The sequence below is a fragment of the Vanessa atalanta genome, chromosome 2 (genome assembly GCF_905147765.1).
Source record: "Vanessa atalanta chromosome 2, ilVanAtal1.2, whole genome shotgun sequence".
Taxonomy (NCBI): domain Eukaryota; kingdom Metazoa; phylum Arthropoda; class Insecta; order Lepidoptera; family Nymphalidae; genus Vanessa; species Vanessa atalanta.
In genome coordinates, this window is record NC_061872.1 from 10,948,119 (window position 1) to 10,970,301 (window position 22,183).

Here is a 22,183-nt window from a genome sequence, read left to right on the forward strand (position 1 = left end):
TAAATCGCACTTAACACTGTTTTCTTAAACGACAATAGTGGAGATTCATAAAGTTCACTTTGTATAGTCCCATAAATATTAGTTTAAACTCGTAGTAAAACACACGACATCTATTCCAAATGCAATATTTACTTACAGTAATGGTTTTAAATGTTTTGCATGTTTATACCCAATTAAAACAGCTTGATTTAGGCTGCATTACAAACTTAAATCATACAAATGCTAATACTTCACTTGGGTTACGAATATGATTAATTATTATTATTATAACATGCATAAGTATTACAGTATTTTTCTTAATCTGTGAAATACAATAATAATATAAAATATATATAATAATATAAAATCCAACTCAGTTGCTATAAATACTAAAATAATAGCTTGTTGGTGGTGGCCAGTCATACGATGCAGAACAATGGTTTCGTCTCCTCTTCAGAATTCTTGAAGCTTTCAACACAAGCAACTTTCCCCAGAATATCTTGTAGAATATATTGTATCAATCAATAAAAAAAGGAATTATCTAAATAGTAACCTTTAAATTGAATTCAAAAAATTTCATTAATTATATAAAGTCTACCTTTCAGAGAAAGGCAACGAGAAATGGGACCGGTTTATTTCACTTTTGGGGGACAAGATTCGATTAAGAGGCTGGAACCGCTTTCGAGGAGGCCTCGACGTTAAAGGTGAGAACTTGAATCTAGAAACTAAACATTTACTTAATTTATTAATAGCCGACTTAAATTTTATTGACTTGCGCAAAAACAGTCTCACGTCTTTGCTTTTGTCGCTTTACACAAATGATTATGGCATTATAACATAGCGAATATTTTACTGAATATTAGATTGATGAACAAATAAATTGATTAATAACTAATAGCACTGGTCATTTAAGATGCCTACATTAGTAAAATACTTATTCAAAAATAGAAATGTATATGTTGTGTTTGTTACTACGTACTGTTCAGAAGTCTCCGAATAGCGGATAGTAAGGAAAATGTATGAAGATGACAGATACTATTGTTACCACTAAACGTTTTTTGGATTAGTGAATCTGAACTGAATATCTAACCTGTAATAAATGTTCGTATAAGCTTGACAGATATCTGACCCGAACAATAATGTAACTCACTATTATGAACGCAGGTGTCATTACCAATAGCAGACCAGTTGTTCGAGAAATCGATACGGAAAAATCATACATTTTCCGTAACGCCTCCAAAGTCTACATAACTTATCAGTATGACTGTCATTCGCTTAATAAATGTTTACATATTTAGTATTTCTAGTTACAATATACAAATAGTTGTATGTAAACATTATTTCTTTAAAAGGTTTTATTTAGCTGAACATGTAGTATGTCTTAATCAAATCTTTTAGGTAGGAACCTAACAGATAGAGCTGAATTTCTTTTTCGTTTCGAAAATATCTGCTGTACTAATTATTATTATTATTGTTAGGTTATGTTATTATAAAGTTTGTTCAATGCTAATATTGTTTACAGGTGACATGACCGGCAGTCATTCTATATACACCATGCACCAAGGACATGAAATAATGTTCCATGTCTCTACAATGTTGCCCTTCTCCAAGGACAACAAACAACAGGTTTGTTTGTAAATATATTTACAACTATTTGCATTTGGTAACATTCAGAGATTGACCTCATTTTAACTGAACGTATTAAAATTTACGGGATTGCCCATTTGAGTCATTCCTCTTTCAAATATTTCTTGTACTTTTTAATATGATTTTAATGTCTTATTTATTGGCGATTATCGGTAATGTTATGTCCACAAAAACTTAGTATATTATAAATAAGAAAGATAACTCAAAATGTATCAAAACATTTAATGTACTATTTCAAAGATTAGTTTTAAAAGAGTCACAGAAAGATGAAAAAACAATTGGAAAACAAAACGAACCATAAACAACTCCATTTTGTTTTTAATCGACGTTGCCTTTTATCTTAGATAAAAATGTTTTCAATTCTAAATGGGACTATACATATATCCAATTTATCTGAACCTTTCGTCGAAAACAACGTCTATCCAAAACAATTTAGTTCATTCACCCATTTCGAAAATAAAAAGACAAATTAAAGGCGTTTTTTACAAGTCACGTCTGATAGAAAATTAAGCCATCCCCGGTGTGAAATTCCCCGTCTGCCTGTTACTAAGGATGTCTTCGTCAACATTATTTACTAAAGTTTCCTATAAGACTTCAATTGCTTTACGTAAATTAAAATATTTTTCAATATATTTTGTATTAAAAACCTATTATGAAATAAGATTATGGTATCAATAAACATTTATAATAAAATTGACTATGACCAGTGAATAAAAGGTGATAAGTAAATTAGTATTCATTGCCATATTAACTGATTCTTTGTAAGGTAGAATAGGCACATCTACACCCAACGTATAAGTGCTGACACTTTAAGATTCAACTAAGAGAAATACTAGTACTATAACAATATATAGGGTAATGGGGAAACAACCCAGCAGCAAAAACATTCCAAGGAGCGCTATCGTCGGCGGTAGAAGTCTGCCAAATCTATTTTTATGTAAATTCAAAGGATAAGGGCAAGTGAATGATAATATTTATGAATAATGTTCAAACTTGATAGCTTTATAAACATGGGTGGTGTTCATCATCACTCCATCCATGTACATCAAGCTATTTTACGTAAACATCAATAGGAGTGGGAGAGGGAATGGGAGTCGGAATGGCAACATTTGTGCTCTTGTCATAATTTAGCAGAAAGTTGAAAGTGCATATTAGTATATCAGTAAATTAAAAAACATTAACAATATTATTGTTATGATGCTCTGAAAATATACACGGAACTAAACCTATAATGGATTCAACTCCAAACTTAATTTAGATAGAATTAGAGTTCTTAATCTAGTTATAATTTCATATTCGTAATATCCTGCGAAACAAGAATCCTGCGAATAAAGATGCACAATAATAATGTCATTTACAATTTTATAGTCAATTTAAAAAAATATATAAAAAAAAAACCGCTACACACAGTTCTGTAACAAAATCATCAAACATATTACAAAAGTTAAAATTGGTTTAATGCAAATTCAAATGAACTGAGCGAAAATTTGCTCTGACTACATAATTCTATAATTTGTGTTTGACCAACTATTTTATAGTGCAAATTTGCTTCTAAAACCCAATCAAACTGGGATTAGTATACAATATGACGTAGTCATCAGGCATTTATGCATTATTTCTTATAATAAAGTTTTCTGAATTGCCAAATTCAAATTCAGGTTAGCTAAAATATGTACTTACAAACAGAGTAACATATATTATACACACATATGGTAAATAGTTTCTTCGATTACTATAGATTCTAAAATTATGTGCAATAGCTATTATACTAACTCATGTTTTAGAAGTAGTACAAATGCGTGTACTTGTCATTACGTTTATGCAATATCTCTTACGATTAAATTAGACTTTTTCCGTTTTTCAATCGCATCATACATATCGAAAAATCAGTCATCTCGGTTCACATGCTTTTTTAAATGTATATAATTACTGTATATATTACCATTTACTTGGCAGATTTTTAAGACCTGCTGTTTTTCTTTTAATATACATTTTTACGTTCTTTGAATAATCAATAAATTCTGACATGATGACGACGTCTGTGGTCGAGTAGTGTATACACTGGTTTTCATGGGTACGCCACTCCGAGGTCCCGGGTTCGATTCCCGGCCAAGTCGATGTAGATAAAGTTCATTAGTTTTCTGTGTTGTCTTGGGTATGGGTGTTTGTGGTACCGTCGTTACTTCTGATATTCCATAATATATGTGTTTTAGCTACTTACATTGGGATTAGCTACTTACATAGAGTTATGTATGTGATGTTGTCCAATTAAATAAAAAAATGATGTTACGATATATCATTACTGCTGACAAATATATAATCTGCAAACAGCTGGAGAGAAAGCGACACATCGGGAACGACATCGTCAACATCGTGTTCACGGAAGACACAGCTCACAACACCTTCAACCCGCAGTGCGTTAAGAGTCATTTCACTCGTATCCTTTACATTGGAAGATAACGCTATGCACCTTGACTTACTAATAATAATTTGCTGTGGTACAACAAGAGATTATCTATTTGCATATTCTTTATTATATCGCAAAATGGTGTTGTATTAATTACAATAAAGATCTATTATTTTAGTATAGTGCAGTTAATTAAGATACCAAAAATCGATTATTCAAGATAACACGTGTATATATATCAAACGGAGTTTCTAAGAAAGCAACTCAATGTTGTTCGAGTTCTTACTCGTAATACGAAACACTTCGTGGTCTTGAGTGCGTTTAACAAAATATCGTAAGGAAACTTGCATTTCTTTAAAGAAGTTCTCCGAGATGTATTCGTATTAGGGCATTCAAATATAGTGGAGAAGTACTGCCACTTTCATTATTATTTATTGATGTATTTATTAACATAAAGTCCCGTCTTTTCACACTAACGAGAATTTATGTTCACTTTTTTTGCTTCATTTTAGTCTTCCGTTCATCCATCTCTCTTTTGTTTTATAATATGAGTCACGATTATATTAAATAACTGAAATAAAAATATTGTGAACTTAAATATTGTGTGAGGTGCTTAAATTAATTTTAGGCTACCTTTAATCAATAGTAATAATAAAATACATGTATTTACATTTTCATTCGAATAGTGATTTATTGGTAAAATATTTTTATGGTTGAAAAAATATGGCCTAACAAAACATTTAAATAATTTAATACTTAATTTTATAAGGAATCTTCCTTTCTTATTCGAAGTCAATCTCTTAAAAAGTAAATAAAAAATCCTGATAGCTGTTTCGACATCTCGACATTTCATATAAGTACTTTCAAAACTTACAACTTAGTAATACGCTACTTATCATAACTCTTAGACGTTGAAGACGCGGACTTCGGAAATAGTTTGACCTTATTCTTTTCCTAAGGATTTAATAGTATGACAATTTAATATACAACATTATAATAAAAATACACTATAAATATATTTCTACAGAATAGTAGATAATAATTCAGTAAAGTCCAGTCGTTTTAATATTGTGTTTATATAAAACAACTAGGTATTACATTTTCCGATACCAAATGAAATGACGTTATAATTCGGAATTGAAATTTCATTAAGCCCTTGTCGAAACGCTGCATAACAGGGAACTGTATGCAAGGCACGTGTAAATGGCAAACGCAAATACTGTGAACGTTACATAATGTTGTGGAAATGAGTGTACCATTTAATTGTACAGGTATACCAATTGTATCCATTTAACAACTTTATGTAATAAAACAACTTATACCGAATTAATAATAATACATATATAATACAGTTTATTTCAGATAAGTAGCATCCATAGTGGGTTAGTAAAAATAATTAATAGGTTACACTCTATGTTAGTAAAATATTTATTATTAATTAATATATCGTCACAAGTTCGTTGCCGGTTATACATAAACGAACAATATGACGCACAATTGGAGAATCATAATATCACTCAGCTACTGTCTTTAGGATGGAGTTAAAAAATTGCGTTGCGATTAAAAAGCAAATCTTTTGTACAATTAGACTTATAGGAAATCTTTGACTTGTAGTTTTTCCTTTCATATTAGTTATAACAACGGCCAGAATGTTGATTCTAAGCGGTGTTATAGAAACTAGAAACCTACTAAATTATAAAGTTAATCTTAGAAACTTACTTAAATTCTATATGAGTAATACGGCGTTACTAATAGTTCTAATTTGACGCCTCCATATCTAAATCTATAAAACATATACATAAAATTATGATCAGAGCTTAAAACATTTGTTGAAATATATTTTTGTTTTGTAAATTAAACGAAAATAAATGTCCTAAGTTTAAATCAGATATATTTGCCGTGGTATCCGAAGTGGAAGGTGAAGGATATAGACTGAGTGTGTACACGGACGACACAGTGCCGCCGTTTGGACCGTCACTACCTTGTCCACCGATTTTTAGTGATCCACAGCTCTTCAGAGAATTTTTGCTTGTAAGTATTATAGCTATAAAGTTCTACAATTATAAATGTATTGTACACTAACGACTGTTCCGTAATAGTTCATGTACATATTGAACCATTTTATTCTTTTAAGTGATACTTAGATACAACGAACACGTACTCATACAAGTATAAAAATGTCTTCTGTCTTGTAAAATAAAAAAATCTTTGTTTATTATTTTTGATTATAGTTATGCGTATTTTTTAATAATCTAATATATAACTTGAGCACATATTTTGACGTATTATAACTCATCATTGATCGCAATAGTAGTTTATAGTCTGCCATAGTAACAGAATCAGAAAACGTCTAAACAGGACAAATATACATTGCAAAGATAAATAGTAAAAAAATTAGTATATGATGTATGTATGTAAAGCGGTACTGTCTTTTTCATTTACTATGTTAGCTATGTTTTCTCGAAATATCCATAAATATGTTTTTATAGTATGTTTAAGGTACATTACAATAAATATTACAACTTCGACGAGTTGGAAATATATAAAGCATTTTATAAAGAGCTCAACAGACCTAACGAAACTCTTTAAGCCTACGGGTCTTTTATAGTTTGCGTGTCTGATGGTCATCGAACTTGCCCGAACTACAAGTTGAATGTTTGAGCCAGGGTATAGTTTTTCCTTAGGGATCGATATAATACAACCCGTTTGAGTTTTTAGTGTTTACTCTCCCTTGCTTTCAAAACACGAGTCTCTACATCAGATCTAACCTTACCTTAAGGCTTACCGTCTCATCGAGTCCTGACCCTATGTCAGGCACAGAGATTGACAGCTTCGGCTGAAATCAGTCACAATGACATAAGCATCATATGTAAACGCATAAATCATAGCTTCTCTTGGCGTTGTTATTTATTTTATCAAATAATTATTTTAACTAGAAAGCAGTTACTGATGCTGCTAATTCTAGGGTAGTATATATAATGATCGATGAAAGCTAAACGTGCTGCAACTTTTGAAATGGCAGTGATTAAAGGGAATAGAACGCTAATGGTTGAACAACTGTTCTAAGGTATAACTTCAGCTTATGAAGTTTCAAAACTTATATACCTGAGTATTGTTATAATTTTATATACGTAGGTACGTCTTTTTATACATCTTCTGAATGCAAAGCGAAATAAAAACCTAAACATTTCTTCACGGCGATTACACAATTATTTTAATGGCTAAGTTCCGTGGAGACTTGGTAACGGTAAGCAAGTTTATTATCGACAGAGGACTTGCTTGCTTTAATAAAATTAGGTCATTAAGGAACGATTGGAAGCGTTGAGTTATTCGTTGAGGGAATTAAAGAGATTTCACTCCATTAGATAAATTGTATGTAGTTCAGTGCAATATATATTTATAATTTTATTTAGGTAAAGCTTATGAATGGTGAAAAAGCTGCATTCCAAACTCCAACATTTGCGCTCAAAAGACAACGAACCCTTGACACGCTCATAAGAGACATATACGCTGAGCATTGCTCCGATCACAAAGTGGTGAGTTTTAAGAAGAATAGTTACAAGTACAATTCTGTAAGCATTAGATGATATTTCATTTAAGTCTACATTTTGGTACATTTCGACTGTATTATGAAATAATTATACATTTATATTTTCATTCTAATTATTATTTTAAATAAAACGTCATTTTCATTGGTTTTTTTAGCCAATGCTGTCACGTCGCGCATTATCAGACGTATGGTCAGGAGGAGCGGGTGCAGGAGGCGCGGGAGCGGCACGCACGGAACGGTTTCTCCACGTAGGTCAAGCGCTAAAGCTTGATGCAGTGCTACGTGGAGACGCACCAACTAGCTTGGTTTCGACTGGTAAAATTAATAAATCTATAAATTAACACTCAGATTTTTATGTGGTTTTTAAATATATAGATAATAAATATTGTTGTTTATCATTATACTTATTACTATATAACATAAAATACCATATGCGTCACCGTTGCTGAAAGTTTAGGGTTACATAAACGAAGGGCGCGGTTTTTTTAATAATATTATAGTGTATACGCTTATTTTCGGGGTTACTTACCTATATAGGATCTACTAAAGACTAGAATATATTATTTATATGAAATAATATTTAAAAAAATGTTAACATATATGTTTACAATCTATTTTAGGTTGTGGTGGATCACGACGCGCTCCTTGGGAAGGACGATTATGGCGCGCTGCGCCACTACCCGCTACACCCATATGTGCAGAACAACTAGCAGAAGGTCGACTGTTACTGTCCACAACATCGAATACATACATTCTAGAAGGTTTGTTTTTGTGTGGAAATCGTTTGTTATAACTTTATTATGACCTTGCTGGTTTAGTGGCTCTATAAAGCCAAAATTCTAAAAATTCTAAAATTCTGGGTCTTCAAACATCTAGTCAAGCCCATAAAAGTTATTCAGTTTAGCTTGCAAAAAACCTCATTTCAAACTTTCAGAGAGCGGGACAACCAAAGTAGTGCTCCGTTGGGAAGGATGCGTTCGTTCAGCTCGTGTGACAGAGCGCGCGGGTCTTTTCCGTGTAGGAGCACGGGTGACGGTAGGCGGCGGGTCGACTACAGGTGGCGCGGGGGGTGCGGGAGTGTACGCGTTGCCACTACCCGCGCTCGCTGCGGGCGCGTGGGCCATGCGTCCGCTGCAAGACTGCAAGCACGCCCGCCTTCCACGCACCAAGACTGCACACTTTTTCGATATACTCGAACAAGGTTTTATAAGAATTCATAGAAAAAATTGATGATAATGATTTTTAAGGCTAGTGTCCTATCAGTTTAAAATTTAATATACCTACAATTTCAGGCGAAAATGGAAAGACATTATTAGCAGTGGCAATTGGTAGAAGAGTTCTTTTACTCTCTGAAGAACTTAATACAGAAAATGAAATGGGCTTCGAATATATGCATATCAAGGTAGAATTTAAACAAATAGCACTTGAAATATTAGTATAATACCTAAATTATATTTACGCTATTAATTTCTCTAAATTTCAGGATATACAACTGAGTGAATCTCCTATATTAATAAAGCTTATGGATGGAGAGTATGGAGTTATGGTTGTGGGCTACAAGCATCACTGGGAGTTACTAGAACTGAGTGCTGGACAGGTAGTAACCAATAATTTATCAAAATAAATCATATTATTTGTCATATTTATAACTGTAAATATGTTTTTAGATTATAAAGAGAGCTGATGGGTCCGAAGATAATGTTCCTCGCCGAGGCGCTCTAGTCAATGCATTACGTATCGGTGACGATAGAGATGGACAAATCATATTATGTTATAATCGTACGTATTGTTTACATCTAATAGGTAATTTGAAGCCGAATCAAAAGCCTAGTCAGTCAGACAGTCAATCTTAGACTGACTGCTTAACAAAATGCAGCCTGCGGCATGTGTAAAAACATGTTTTGCAAAAGATTTTTTTCTTATAGCGTATTTAAGTACAAAAACAAGTTTTTGAAAAGTCATACCCTAAGGGTGTTATTAAATATGGGATGGAAATGCTTGTGGTAGTTCATGATTTCAAAGTTTAGAATATGATAATTGATGCTTATTATTCAGTTTATAAAAAAAAGCAGTTGTGTTAACGTTTTTTTTTTAATGATATCCTCTAAAAAGCCCAATAAAGACTATGAATGTAAGTATGAAATTACGTTATATTTTTAAATTAAAAATAATATGTCAATTAATGGTAAGGTTTGTTCATAGACAAGTAATTTATGACAGTGGATTTAAAAAAATCATTCATTTAGTTAATTTAATAAAAGATGAAAACGCATATGGAAGTTCAGTCTCCATTTGTTTATGTGTTATTATGTATTACCACTGCAACTAGAAACTAAATGAAGGTAAATAAGTAGTAAGGCTCTCTTTTTGGCTCTACCAGAACTCAAAAACTTCTACTATGTGAAAAATGTATTAATGTTGCCCAAGGCTGAAATCTCATCGGCCACTCGGCCGGGCAAAACTTCAATCGAATTATCCTCAAATATGTCAAGATCAGATATTATTTATGATATAGTAAACTTTTATATTATTTCTTTCAGATACGTGCCATTTCGAACGATTAACAAATAAAGGCCTAGAAAGTGACAGTGAATATGACTTTCATTGGACGACTGTTCCCACAGCTGTTGGTGAGAAAACAATATAACAAGCTTTTATAAAATTTATGTACTTAAAACTTAAATTACAATATTTTTTATACTAATTAGTGTTGCCAATAACATCAACAGCCTTTTTTAATCGGTTGATGTTGTCCTACCGAAGGTCAATTATTGGAAGAAGCCGAAGATTTTTTTGCTTTTGCCATAATCTTCGACAAAGCATAGATAACTTTAAAAAATTTAAGTCAAGATTGGCTTAAAGTGATTACAACATAACGAGATTAAAAAATAAAATAAATTCGAAAATAAAAAATCCAATTATAATATTTATTTACTTTAATTTAGCTACGATAAGTTTCAGGTTTCCTCAAGTAGATTGAAACTGTTCTCTACTATTTCTATGCTTTGGTCAATTAAAAAGTTGAGCAAGTTAAAAAAAAATAGTTTTAATACAACTATACATAATTTATCAGTATTTTGCCAACAATAAGTAACAACCATTTAACTTATCATTAGATCACAATTAATGAAGCCGTCTCAAGAACTTTTTGTTTAAAGCTACATTGATTATATAATCAACACTGAAATGTACTGGCGATGGCCAACCTGCGCAACTATGTGTGACTCCCGTCCCCATCTCATCGACTCCTCTTTTGTGATCTCGCGCAATTGTAGCACTTCATTCCATTCCGACGCTTACCAGGAGTTTACTACTTATCCTTCGGCTTTGGCCAATTTTACCAGAAACCCAAGTTTTATCTAAAGCTTGGACGCTATCGATTGGGTAGAACTGGTTTAAAAATCGGTTGCAAGAACCATACTAGCAGATGAATATAAATAAAAACTTGTAAACAACCATTTGCCATTTGATAAATAATATTCTTTATTATTTTTCAGTCTGTGCATTTCCGTACATTATGGCGTTTGCCGAAGACTTGCTAGAAATTAGATTAGTAGCTAATGGATCATTAGTCCACGCTGCTTGTATACCTGGACTAAAAATTCTTTGTGGCCGAAGAGTAAGTAATAATGTCGTTGATACAAGTAGAAAATCATATTAAACATAAACACGTTTGTCTATTACATTAAAAGAATAATTGCAGTTCAAAATCAGACATTTTTTTCATATTAAATTCGACTCTCCGATTTAAAAAAAAATATCATCCATAAATTGTAACATAAATGCGCATACAAAACGTAAACTTATATTACGAAAATTTTGCACGAATATGACAGAAAATTTGCAAATCAACAGCGAAATCACTTTCTCTCATTTAATTTCCCATATTTTCGTCAGGATATATTCTACGTAGCTTGCGCACCCGAATACATCCCACTGAGCCGCGAGATCGACCCGTGCCTCGCATTACACGACAACTACGAGCTCGTGCGCCAAATGAGCAAGTGTGGACCATACTCTATAGATGATGACGATGCGGATAATAAGTAAGAAAAACTTAGGTTATTTCTGACTAATTCTTACCGATTCCATTCCATCTCTACATTCATCTTTTTAAAAAAATATATGGGTATAGATACTATAAAACTCGCAGTATTTTGTAATTGTTTGAGTGTATCGTATCTTTTAACTAGAGCTGAGCCGAGTCAAAATAGCCGAACCCCAGAGAACAATTCGGCATCTAGTCGTAGCAGCTCAATATCATCCGAGCAAGAAAACATCCGCCCTCCTCTGCAGAGAATGACCCCCATCTCGCCGCCGACCTCGCCCCAAGGTAACGGTAGTCTTAGTAAAATATACTGTGTATCATCATAACACCTACATAAAGTAAAAAATGTAGAAATCAAAGGCAAAATCATCTGTTTTCTTACCTTTTATGGAGAAAGCTTTTGAAGATTATTCCAACATGCTTCTCGGCTGGGTGGATATACATTTGGCAGAATTTCATCTAACTTATAAAATTTTCTACGATATGTTTTCCTAGACTAATGAGTACGCGATGAATTATTTCAAAATTTTAATCAACAATCTTCAGCTAAGGTGGCCATGATTCAATTGTACAAAACTAAATGTTTATTTTTATCCCAGTGCTTCCAGAGAACAGCGGGCGCTGTGTACGCATCTACAAAATTCCGCAGAGCAACCTCAGTGCCGCAACCTACCAGAGGCAGTCCGTCTCCGCGGACCAAGTAGTCACCTCTTACTTCTCTGACAGGTATTGTCTTGTCAACACTAATGAGTTTAGTCTTGTTTTAAAGTTCATCTATTAAAAAACTAATAACTAAGATATTTATTACAATTACGATAAAAACGAAGTTTAAAGTCGTTATTTTAATGTCATTATAATTAATAAATGATTGTATGTTTACAAAAGCGATGCTCTGTATCGTCATATATTTTTGGATGAAAGAGGGTCAAAGCTAGATTTTAGATAGATATAGACAATAATACTGTACTACCATTTTTTACATTTTTAAATTATCTTAACAAAGATATCTTAACTTATTTTGGTTTCTTATTTTCACAGACCAAACAGTATTAAGCAAAGACTAGCAGAATTAAGATTAGACAGTAAATCGAGGGGAGGTGGCGAAGAACAATGTTTAGAAAATTCCAATTACTCGTCAACAATGCCATAGATTATATATACGTAAGATACTATCACGTTATAAATGAATTAAAAATATATGTCGTTATGAAAATAATAAATCCAATATTATAATAACACCAAAGTAATTTTCAACGTACTTAGAATACTACAACTAAATATTAGGTAATGTTTATTGCTAAACTCCTTTGACTGAACACATTAAAAAAAACATGTCTACTCTATGTATAGGACAATTAGTTATTCTATTATCACAAATGAAGTTGCTATTTTTTTAAGCGTTTGTTTTAGATTTTCGAAGCGATGTTTTACTTATTTATTTATTTATATTAGCAATATAAAATTAATAACCCCTTAAAAATACAAAAAAATTAAAAGAAAGTCGATTATTTTACAAATGCAACGGTCGGATCTACTAGTAAGGATATTTAGATATTCTGTAACTAAATTACACATTTCTTTCCAAATTAAAGGTAAAGAATCTCAGTCTAAGGATATTATTTCAAAGTATAAATTACCTGAAATCTCCAATTTACTATCTGACGCAATAGGATTACATAAACTACGTTTTTAAATAGTTATAACGAAGATATTTATAAAAGACAAGATAAACTGTATTTATTTTATTAAATGTTGATAAATACTAAAAATTTTATTAAATATTTTATGAAAGAATAATATTATATTTTAAATGTATTTGGTTATTTTAAGGATTATAAGTACAAAGAAAATATTATGAGAATAAAATATTTTATATATTTTAAATATGTCATCGAATCTAATATAAAAAAGAAACATATGCAGATATTAGGTATATACTAAATATTTTGAATACAAAAGACATAAATTCATTTAAACAAAGTAGAAAAATGTTATAATATATGTATATCTGTGAGTAACATGGGTCTAGACAATTTAAAAAAAAAAATGGTTATCACTTTTTATGTATGTATGGGGCCCAGTGTGGGACCGATATGTGAAAACAATTGTTAAATTGTGAACGCATGCATTTAGTAAAGGAATTATATAGTACTTGGATACATAGTGCTAAAAATAATAATTTTAAACGTAAATGTAAGTAATCTTCTATAAATTTTCATTAAAATATATATTAGGCTGTCAACCTTCCCGCATCAATTCTAGATATGATTACAGTTAGTTAATGCTACTTTTTGATGTATTTCATCGACATATATATTAATAACATTTGTTTTTAGCATCGTGTTGTATGTGCTTAATACTTACGTAAATACTTAACTCGATAGTATGAAATCTTCTTTACAATAAACATACGTTTTAAAATGATTATATTATCATTACAATTTTTTCATGATAATAGTCTTATATATCGAAATGTTGACAGCCTTAAAACTTTAGATTAATGATATAATACAGTAGATTATGTATTTGTATACTTTAGAATTATTAATCTAGTCAAACTCGTGGAAACCATGCAAGACATAAAGTGATGTAAAATAGATTTCTTAGATCTAATGATAAAATCATTATGTAATGCATTATTTTATATTTTATTTATGGTTATTGTGCCATCCAATTTCATTGGTTATCATTTTAGATTTAATGTTAAACTAACATTATGCGATGCAAGAGAATTGAAATATTATTTAAGTGATGCAAAGTAACTGTAAATAACATAAATGGTATAGTTTAAGTATTTAATTACATATAACTGTTTAATAACAGACAAAACTTATATTGTGTGTTAGATATTTTAGAAAAAGTGTTTTAGGTGTTGTTGAAAAAAAATCACATTAACCAATGAAGGAACCAAATCTGATAGCTACTAAGTGTGTCAATAGAATAAAAACATAGGCCCACCATAACTTAGTCGACGAAATTATTTCATTTAGTTTTTAGAAAAGAAATAATTGTGTAACCATTATAATACATAGCTATATATAACTAAGGCGAATACTAACTTAAACTTAAATTATTTTTAAGAAAATTTCCATGAATATTTGGTCCTTCAATTGTAATGCCTGAAATATATTTACCATTATAAATAATATAGATATAATGATATTATTTATAACCGTGAGATAAGTGTATATATTATAGGACGTCTTTGGGTGTAAGTATGGATATTTTTTAGATCTAATCGAATGACTTTCATTTGGAATTATATATATATAACTATTTTAATTTGGAATGATTGGTTAGCTGGTTTATTTATTTAATGTTTTAAATGTGATTTAAGTTATGCTTGGTATTTGTTTCATTAAGATTCAGGAATAGATTATACTACATTTATCTTATTCTTATTACCTACGCTTTATTTTGTTAGTTTTCAAACCAAATATCAAGACTGGATTCTTTCAATATTTATAATTTAAAGTACGTAATTATGAAACACTACAAAATAGCGCCGCAGACTGTTGCCAGTGTTTCAAAACATTGTCAAATTTAGTATTTTTCAAACGTAGATCTCACTATTCCGATTACCATTGCGTTGTAATATATTTGTAAACAAAGACACAATAGACATCTAACAGATCTAATCTATTTGGCTGCAAATATGATGGAATAATAGGCAAAGGCCTACGCCTAGGCTGTTATTGTTTCAAAATAGAACAATATTTAATATTTTTTACTAGAGAACTCGACACGTTTGAAGTATTGAGATATAGTCAACATTATTAATTAATCGAGTGTGTATCTTAGGCGAATGCGAAAAACAATTTTTATTAATATATAAATATATGTAGTAATATTTTCAATTTTAAATTATCGGTCGATGTCTTTCGATGTTTATAAAATATAAATGAAATGTTAACCAACACAACGCTCAAAAAAAAATATGTAAATATACATAAATTAAGAATAAAATGCACACCAATAAATAATTATTAAATTTGAAAAATTCGTCTAACTCGTAACTGAAAAGATAAGTCTTAAACATATATGTACCTATAATGATTTTAACACCAGTAGGCTAAGCAAAAATTTAGAATATTTTTGACTAAATATAAACTAATAATAGCATAATATATTTATTAGAAAGTAGTTTGTAAGTTATTTATTATTGCAGAAATATCATATTCACATCAACTGTTCCGAAAATAGATATACAAATATGTTACCAAATATAATAAGGGATTTATCTGTTATTTCCTGTAAAGTTTAAATAAATGTCTGTTCAATAAATAAATGTTTTATTTACAAGTCCGTTACATTATAAAATTCATTTATTCATAATAATAATTAAATACAAAAGTTACACCAAATACAATTAAACAATTATTGTAATTTTCTACAAATATTCAATATAAGATAATATTTTATTAACAAATCCAGATAGTACATGTAGAGTACTAGAAAAACAATTATAAAAATTTTGGCTGTTGCTTCAAAGCTGTTATGTCTAAGAATTTTGGTATCTCCACTTGCCTATGTCCATTTTGATATTTATTATTACCTATAAACAAACCAAACAAAGTAAAAACAATGCAGTATTTTACACAACACAATATTCCTAAAACAGACATACATTATCAGCCTGTAAATTTCCCACTGCTGGGCTAAAGGCCTACTCTCCCTTGAGAAGAAGGTTTGGAGCATATTCCACCACGCTGCACCAAAGCGATTTGGTGGAATACACATGTGGCAGAATTTCATTGAAATTAGACACATGCAGGTTTCCTCACGATGTTTTCCTTCACCGCCGTGCACAAGATTATAAACACAAATTAAGCACATGAAAATTCAGTGGTGCATGCCTGGGTTTGAACCCGAAATCATCGGTTAAGATGAACGCGTTCTAACCACTGGGCCATCTCGGCCTAAAACAGACAAACACGAAATATGGCTTTAGCCAACCACAATTTTTAAACACCCATTGAACAGTGGTTTTTATGCTATTATTTATTTTAAATTCCATACAAAGATCTCACAATAAATTCAGTTTGATCAATTTACCTTGTAAAAGTTTGTGCTTTTCCATGTAGTTCCTTGTTGCTAAAGACATGTCCACAGGAACAGCACCAGGCTTAGGAGATGGACTTTTCAATATCTGTGGTCCATGTCCATTCTTTAAATATTTGGCAGCAAGCTGGTTCATTTTCAAGCTAGTGTCCGTTGTAGGAGCATGTAATTGTGGTTGCTCTATTTGAAAGGGATCATCACCAAATGTTACTCTGAAAATGACCAGTACAATTAAAATTTCAAAATATCTTTATTAATTATATTGTAAATCATTTTCGAAAATGTTTATTCTACAGACAAGATGATACCCTTTATTAACTTGAAATATCAAAATGATTATTATTTAAATTTTTTAGTCAGATTGGATGCAATTCTGGTTTCTACCAAAACAAAACCCTGTGAAATGTCTTAGCATGTTAACATAACATCTGGCTATTTTTGTCTTTGAGTTGCTGAGGGAAATTTTATAAGAGAAATATATACAAGCCACTGAATGTGATAGAGTACAATCTTTAGGTGTGTCAATTAATAATGCAAATGCATAGAAAAATAAAATAATACCTTTTGGCAACACTAATGTTAGTTTTGTCGATTTGCATCTGTAAACACTTTTGTTTATTATTCCTGTATAAAGCACTCGCTGAAGAGGGCATATCAGATTCTTGTAACATGCCATTAACATGTGTCTGCAAAAAAAATACTTTATAAAATAATATATTTATATATATTAAAAAAATATATTTATATTACAATGTACCAACAACTTACCATTACTTTATTATAATATGTCCATCCTACATTGGATTGGTCGTCACTAGTATCAGAACTAAAAAAAAAAAAGTACAATGTTAAACTTTCATATGCTTTTTGATCCAAGCTTTAAGTGTGATTTGAACTAAAACATGGTGCATAAAAAGGCAGGCAGTTTTGTCATCAAATAAAACTCACTCGCTGTAATCTCTCACATCCAAATATAAGCTTTGTTCTGGAGACATTAAAGGTGTAATGGGATTGTCCACTTGCACATTGTATAAACTCATGTCATTCAGTGTTTTATCTACATATCCAGTGTCAGTATTTTTTGTGAGATCACCAATTTCCTGAGCCTGAGTATTCTCATTTATTTTAGGGTCAGACGAATTAGAAACTGGAGCTATGCCGTCAAGGAAATTTAAATTCACTGGATGTGCCTTAGTTACAACCTCCTTTATACTAATTTGGGACCTATTACATTGAATCTGTGCCTCATTTTGCTTGACTATTTCTTTATTAATTATAGTTGAAGTTCTATACATTTCAAAACTTGTCATAACTCCTATTGATATCTTTTCGTCTGTTCCGATAGATTTAACTTCCACATGTTCGGTGACATAATTCTGTAAAGGCTGTGTTACTTTTTGAGGTTCATATGTTTTATTGGCTGATATAAATTTATCTACTTTTTCTTGTAATAACTGTAGTTGCTCATTTTGTAGTTTAATTATTTTAAATAGATCAGCAACAGTAGGTTCTCTTTTCTCTTTGATAATTTTATCCTGTTTCTCAATATCTAAGCAAGTAGGTTTGTTACTTTGTTCATATTTTTCAAGTGTCCAATTTTTTTTAGTCACTCCAGTCTGGGGTGACTTTCCTGGAGTTTTATTGCAGTTACATGAAGGAAAGTATGTGTGGTTCATTGGTGAATAATTATTACATTGGCAATCTGAGGTCCTTTTAAATAAAGGTGAGCTGCAATGGCAGATTTTATAATGATTTTCAGCCATATATTGATGTTTATACTCGTCATTCATTAAATGTTTCATATTGCTTTGTGTATTTAAAATATGAATACAGTGATAACATTTACATAAATGATTCATTTCATTTGATGAGTTAGGCTCAGTAAGTTTAGTATCCAACTTTTTTGAAATAGGAATTCCTAATGTCATTATTTCTGTTTTCTTTAAGAGTGGATTATTTTCTTTATCTAATTGTAAATTATTAAATTGACTTTGTATAGTTTTAAGATCATTTAAGTTATCTCTCCTTAGGAAGAAATCGTCTTTTTTGTTTAAAACATTTGGTGGACTAGCAGCAACATTATTTTCTATGGGAGTCAATATTCGTGTTGATTTATTTTCCATCATAGGATTAACATTAAAATTGCTTTTCAAAGATTGGATTTGGTACGAATTAACAATATTCTGTCTCGGGAGCGTATGTCTCGGTTTATTGTAAGTACTATCAAGCATACTTAAATCTAACTCATTAGATGGAGAACAACTGTGTTTCTCTGTATTTGGATTATGTGTTAAGTAAGTTTTATTAACTACCGGATATGGTGTTGAATCCCCACATTCAAATCTTTGTATAGGATCATTAGTAAAAGGCATTGGTCGATTTTCTAAATAGTTCATTGGAGCTACTGAAGGCGCAGATTGCACTTGCTTCAACATAAAAGGTCGAGGAGAGTGGCATTCTCTCTGAAAGTTTGGATTCATTGCGTTTATTCTTAGAGTTTTAACTGGAGATTCAAAGCGTACCTTCTTCATTAATTAAATTATACACTTCACCAAATAATAATACAATTGATATAAACATTAATCGAAATAATTACAAAAGTTTCGAAACTCTGACTTGAAGTCACTACTAATTTGTTAAAGTGACAGTTTACATTTGAAATATTTGAAATTAAAAAATAGTGATGGTGGTTGGTTTTATATAAATCGTCAAAAATGAGACATGATAAACATTTTAGATATTTTTCTTTTATCTTTCTATAACTTTAAAAATATATCTTGATACTTTATCATAAATAAACATTGATAATTTTTTTATACAACAATTTATGAGAGCACTTAATCTTAAAATAATACCAAATGTATAATTATAAAATGTTATATCTGAGTAAAATAAACATATAAAATGTTGTAAAAAGTTAAAAATAATCGAATTTGTTAACTTTTATCATTAGATCGGGAATAAGGATTGAATTTAAATTAACAATTAACTTTTGTTATTAAACCACTAAAAATATTATTTATATTAAATGCTAAAATGGCGAACAAGTGAAACCATATTTTATTCTAAATACTTAAGAAATTTTTTTTCAGACAATGGTTTATAATAATATGCTTTTGCTATTTCATAAAAACGAAAAAGGTCAAAAATTACATTGACATTTGACAGTCGTCGATTGATTGTCATTGTTGACAAATGACCAAATAACTCGTATTCTGTATAATAATTGATTTGATTTGAATGCAGACTCTCATTTCTAATAAATATAATAATTTTAATACAATTGCATAAACTTATTTTTAAGGTAACCGCTAACCTTCAATATGAACAAACAACTATTAAAATCAAAAACCCCTTTAACATTGTTAGTTCGTTGTAGAGGTTATAAGCATCCAGGAGGAATCCGATACCCAGGGGGAATAACATATTATCCAAGGTACGTTAGTTCACAACATCCCATGGTTGACTATAAATAAAAAAATAACAAATATCAAAAAATCTATTCAGATAATACTCATAACTTTCCCAACTCATATACTATACTTAAAAGCAGTAACCACAACATCGTGTTATCCATAACACAGTTCAGTTCAGTATTTTCTGTACACATAAAATACAAAGGAGAGATGTGTTTTGTATTAAAAATATTTTTTAACCTCTCTAGAAACCCAAATCACAAAGACCCTGAGTACACTCCATCAAAATTATTCAGAGTGGAACAAATTAAAAGTAGTAAACATCACCCATGGTGGGAGAAGAAAGTTTTGAGTGAACTCAAACTTGAAAGAGTTGTAAGTAATATGCCACTATCTATTATACTTTATTGAGTTTTATAGTATACAGCTGATAATCCAAGTACATACTTAATTAGTTTCTAAAACAAACTCTTTTATCTTCCAAAATTTAAATTCCTGTATTTATCCAAACTAAAAAAATATAGTCTTATTATTTTTTTTCGTATTTTATCGAAATAGATTTTATACTTGTTTGTTCTTTCCTATTTATATATCTTATGATTTCTTAATATATCAGATCTCATATGAAACATTTTAGAACTTATTTTTATATAATTATGATCTATATCTATCAGTATTTTAACAAATATTTTATTTTAGAACCAAGTTGCTATTGTGAAGAATATACCTGAAATGAACGCCAAGTTATGGTCTATCAAACATCTGATTAAGGTTACCCCAATAACCTTTCCTTATGGAGAACCAACAGAAGAGGATATTAAACACACAATTCTAAAAGAAAATGGTCAATGTATAGTTACAAAAACTTTACAACCTGAACAAACAAAAATAGAAGCTTTAGAAAAATTTGAAAATGATCCAAAGAAAATGGACTCAACAACAATAAAAAGAGATTCTAGGCTTAAATGGAATAATGCCTTCACTGGAGGCTTCTAAGAAACATTAAGTTATAATGATAGCAATTAGTAATTAAAGATTAAATATAAACTATAGTTTTTTTTAATAATTATTTATTTAGTATTACTAATCAATACAAATTATAAATATCTGTGTAACAACTATTCATTTTTTTTCTTATACATTAAATAATTGAAATATTCTGGTGTTCTAAAATATGTATCAAGTATTATTCCATGTTTCTTTCCAAGTTGAAATCTTGCATCACCCCAAGACACGACAAATGTTGGATTCAACTTCTTAAATTCGTTCAAATGAAATTTATGTTTTAGTATAGAATTAATCCAATGTCCTCTAAAAATAGCTACATATTCATCTCCCTTTTGGTACATACGAACAACAAACTTAGAGATTAGCACCTTGACTGCTACATGCAATAATACAAATGATCCAAGGTAGATTAAACATTCAGATGCATTATTTGCAATGACTAGACTTTCACCTATAATGACTGGATCATTCATTGTATTCACATCAAACACAAATGCAGTATAATAAAGAGTACTAGCAGCGACAATAGCGGTGGATGTCGTTAAATATGCCACAGCATAGTTGAGAGCATTTCCCATTGGAGCTTTATATATTAACTGCCAATTTTTAGACAGGCCGTCCTTTTCTTGCCATTTTTCTTGCTTATCTAAATATTTTAACGGATGCTGTGATACATATTTTACGGAAGTAAAATTAAACGACGGTCGACAACTAATCGGTCTAAGCAAACGCAAACAATTCATATTCTCGCGCTTAATTTGTTATTTTGTTCTCACTTAATTTTACAGTTTTTTAGTTTTCTTGAAGTCCATATAAACTATTTCATGGTATTTAAACAAATATATATATATTGATCATATACTGTTTTTAGGTTAGAAAAAATCCGTCAAAGTCAAAAGTTTATGTCAAATGTCAATTGAACTATGTTAATAAAGAACAGATTATATCAGTCACAGTTCTGTTATTGTATTTAAGTTTTTTATGGTTGATGACTTATGAACTAAAAAGAAATTCAGTCAGCTATCTGACAGCTTGAAGTAATAGACTGCAAAACTTATGGCTTTATT

General features: G+C 30.4%; 4 protein-coding genes across 4 annotated transcripts in view; 2 read left to right on the forward strand and 2 right to left on the reverse strand.

The window, feature by feature from the left end:
- Positions 1-12,819, forward strand: part of LOC125073417 (GTPase-activating Rap/Ran-GAP domain-like protein 3) — an 82,153-nt gene extending 69,334 nt beyond the window's left edge. The window contains exons 8-24 of the mRNA XM_047684241.1: positions 585-683; positions 1,502-1,605; positions 3,958-4,063; positions 5,922-6,064; positions 7,447-7,569; positions 7,739-7,898; positions 8,204-8,344; positions 8,518-8,784; positions 8,876-8,985; positions 9,067-9,180; positions 9,251-9,362; positions 10,124-10,213; positions 11,081-11,202; positions 11,481-11,629; positions 11,777-11,916; positions 12,231-12,357; positions 12,670-12,819. Coding sequence (XP_047540197.1) covers positions 585-683; positions 1,502-1,605; positions 3,958-4,063; positions 5,922-6,064; positions 7,447-7,569; positions 7,739-7,898; positions 8,204-8,344; positions 8,518-8,784; positions 8,876-8,985; positions 9,067-9,180; positions 9,251-9,362; positions 10,124-10,213; positions 11,081-11,202; positions 11,481-11,629; positions 11,777-11,916; positions 12,231-12,357; positions 12,670-12,781 — 2,219 coding nt within the window. The 3' untranslated portion in view covers positions 12,782-12,819. The remainder of the gene's footprint in view (positions 1-584; positions 684-1,501; positions 1,606-3,957; positions 4,064-5,921; positions 6,065-7,446; positions 7,570-7,738; positions 7,899-8,203; positions 8,345-8,517; positions 8,785-8,875; positions 8,986-9,066; positions 9,181-9,250; positions 9,363-10,123; positions 10,214-11,080; positions 11,203-11,480; positions 11,630-11,776; positions 11,917-12,230; positions 12,358-12,669) is intronic.
- A 3,122-nt stretch (positions 12,820-15,941) lies between these two features.
- Positions 15,942-19,339, reverse strand: LOC125072648. Its single transcript, XM_047683299.1, has 5 exons — positions 17,641-19,339; positions 17,461-17,518; positions 17,254-17,378; positions 16,687-16,904; positions 15,942-16,186 (listed from the first exon to the last, which is right to left on the reverse strand). The coding sequence occupies exons 1-5, from the start codon at positions 19,221-19,223 to the stop codon at positions 16,095-16,097; spliced, it is 2,076 nt and encodes a 691-aa protein (XP_047539255.1). The 5' UTR covers positions 19,224-19,339; the 3' UTR covers positions 15,942-16,094.
- Positions 19,340-19,872: 533 nt separating this feature from the next.
- On the forward strand, positions 19,873-21,158 carry LOC125071118 (39S ribosomal protein L30, mitochondrial). The gene is made up of 3 exons (XM_047681213.1): positions 19,873-20,128; positions 20,357-20,483; positions 20,808-21,158. Exons 1-3 carry the CDS (start codon positions 20,016-20,018, stop codon positions 21,102-21,104), a joined length of 537 nt encoding a protein of 178 aa, XP_047537169.1. The 5' UTR covers positions 19,873-20,015; the 3' UTR covers positions 21,105-21,158.
- A 44-nt stretch (positions 21,159-21,202) lies between these two features.
- On the reverse strand, positions 21,203-22,019 carry LOC125071107. Its single transcript, XM_047681201.1, has one exon. It carries the CDS (start codon positions 21,857-21,859, stop codon positions 21,227-21,229), a length of 633 nt encoding a protein of 210 aa, XP_047537157.1. The 5' UTR covers positions 21,860-22,019; the 3' UTR covers positions 21,203-21,226.
- Between the last annotated feature and the right edge of the window lie 164 nt (positions 22,020-22,183).

What these genes read in the sequence shown, in the direction of transcription:
- LOC125072648 (XM_047683299.1), bottom strand. Translation starts at nt 19,223, where the DNA reads ATGAAGAAGGTACGCTTTGAATCTCCAGTTAAAACTCTAAGAATAAAC. An exon ending in GATGTGAGAGATTACAGCGA is followed by an intron (nt 17,519 to 17,640) that starts GTGAGTTTTATT and finishes TTTTTTTTTTAG; the next exon opens with TTCTGATACTAGTGACGACC. An exon ending in CATATTATAATAAAGTAATG is followed by an intron (nt 17,379 to 17,460) that starts GTAAGTTGTTGG and finishes TTTTTTTTGCAG; the next exon opens with ACACATGTTAATGGCATGTT.
- LOC125071118 (XM_047681213.1), top strand. Translation starts at nt 20,016, where the DNA reads ATGAACAAACAACTATTAAAATCAAAAACCCCTTTAACATTGTTAGTT. An exon ending in GGAATAACATATTATCCAAG is followed by an intron (nt 20,129 to 20,356) that starts GTACGTTAGTTC and finishes TAACCTCTCTAG; the next exon opens with AAACCCAAATCACAAAGACC. An exon ending in AACTCAAACTTGAAAGAGTT is followed by an intron (nt 20,484 to 20,807) that starts GTAAGTAATATG and finishes ATTTTATTTTAG; the next exon opens with AACCAAGTTGCTATTGTGAA.
- LOC125071107 (XM_047681201.1), bottom strand. Translation starts at nt 21,859, where the DNA reads ATGAATTGTTTGCGTTTGCTTAGACCGATTAGTTGTCGACCGTCGTTT.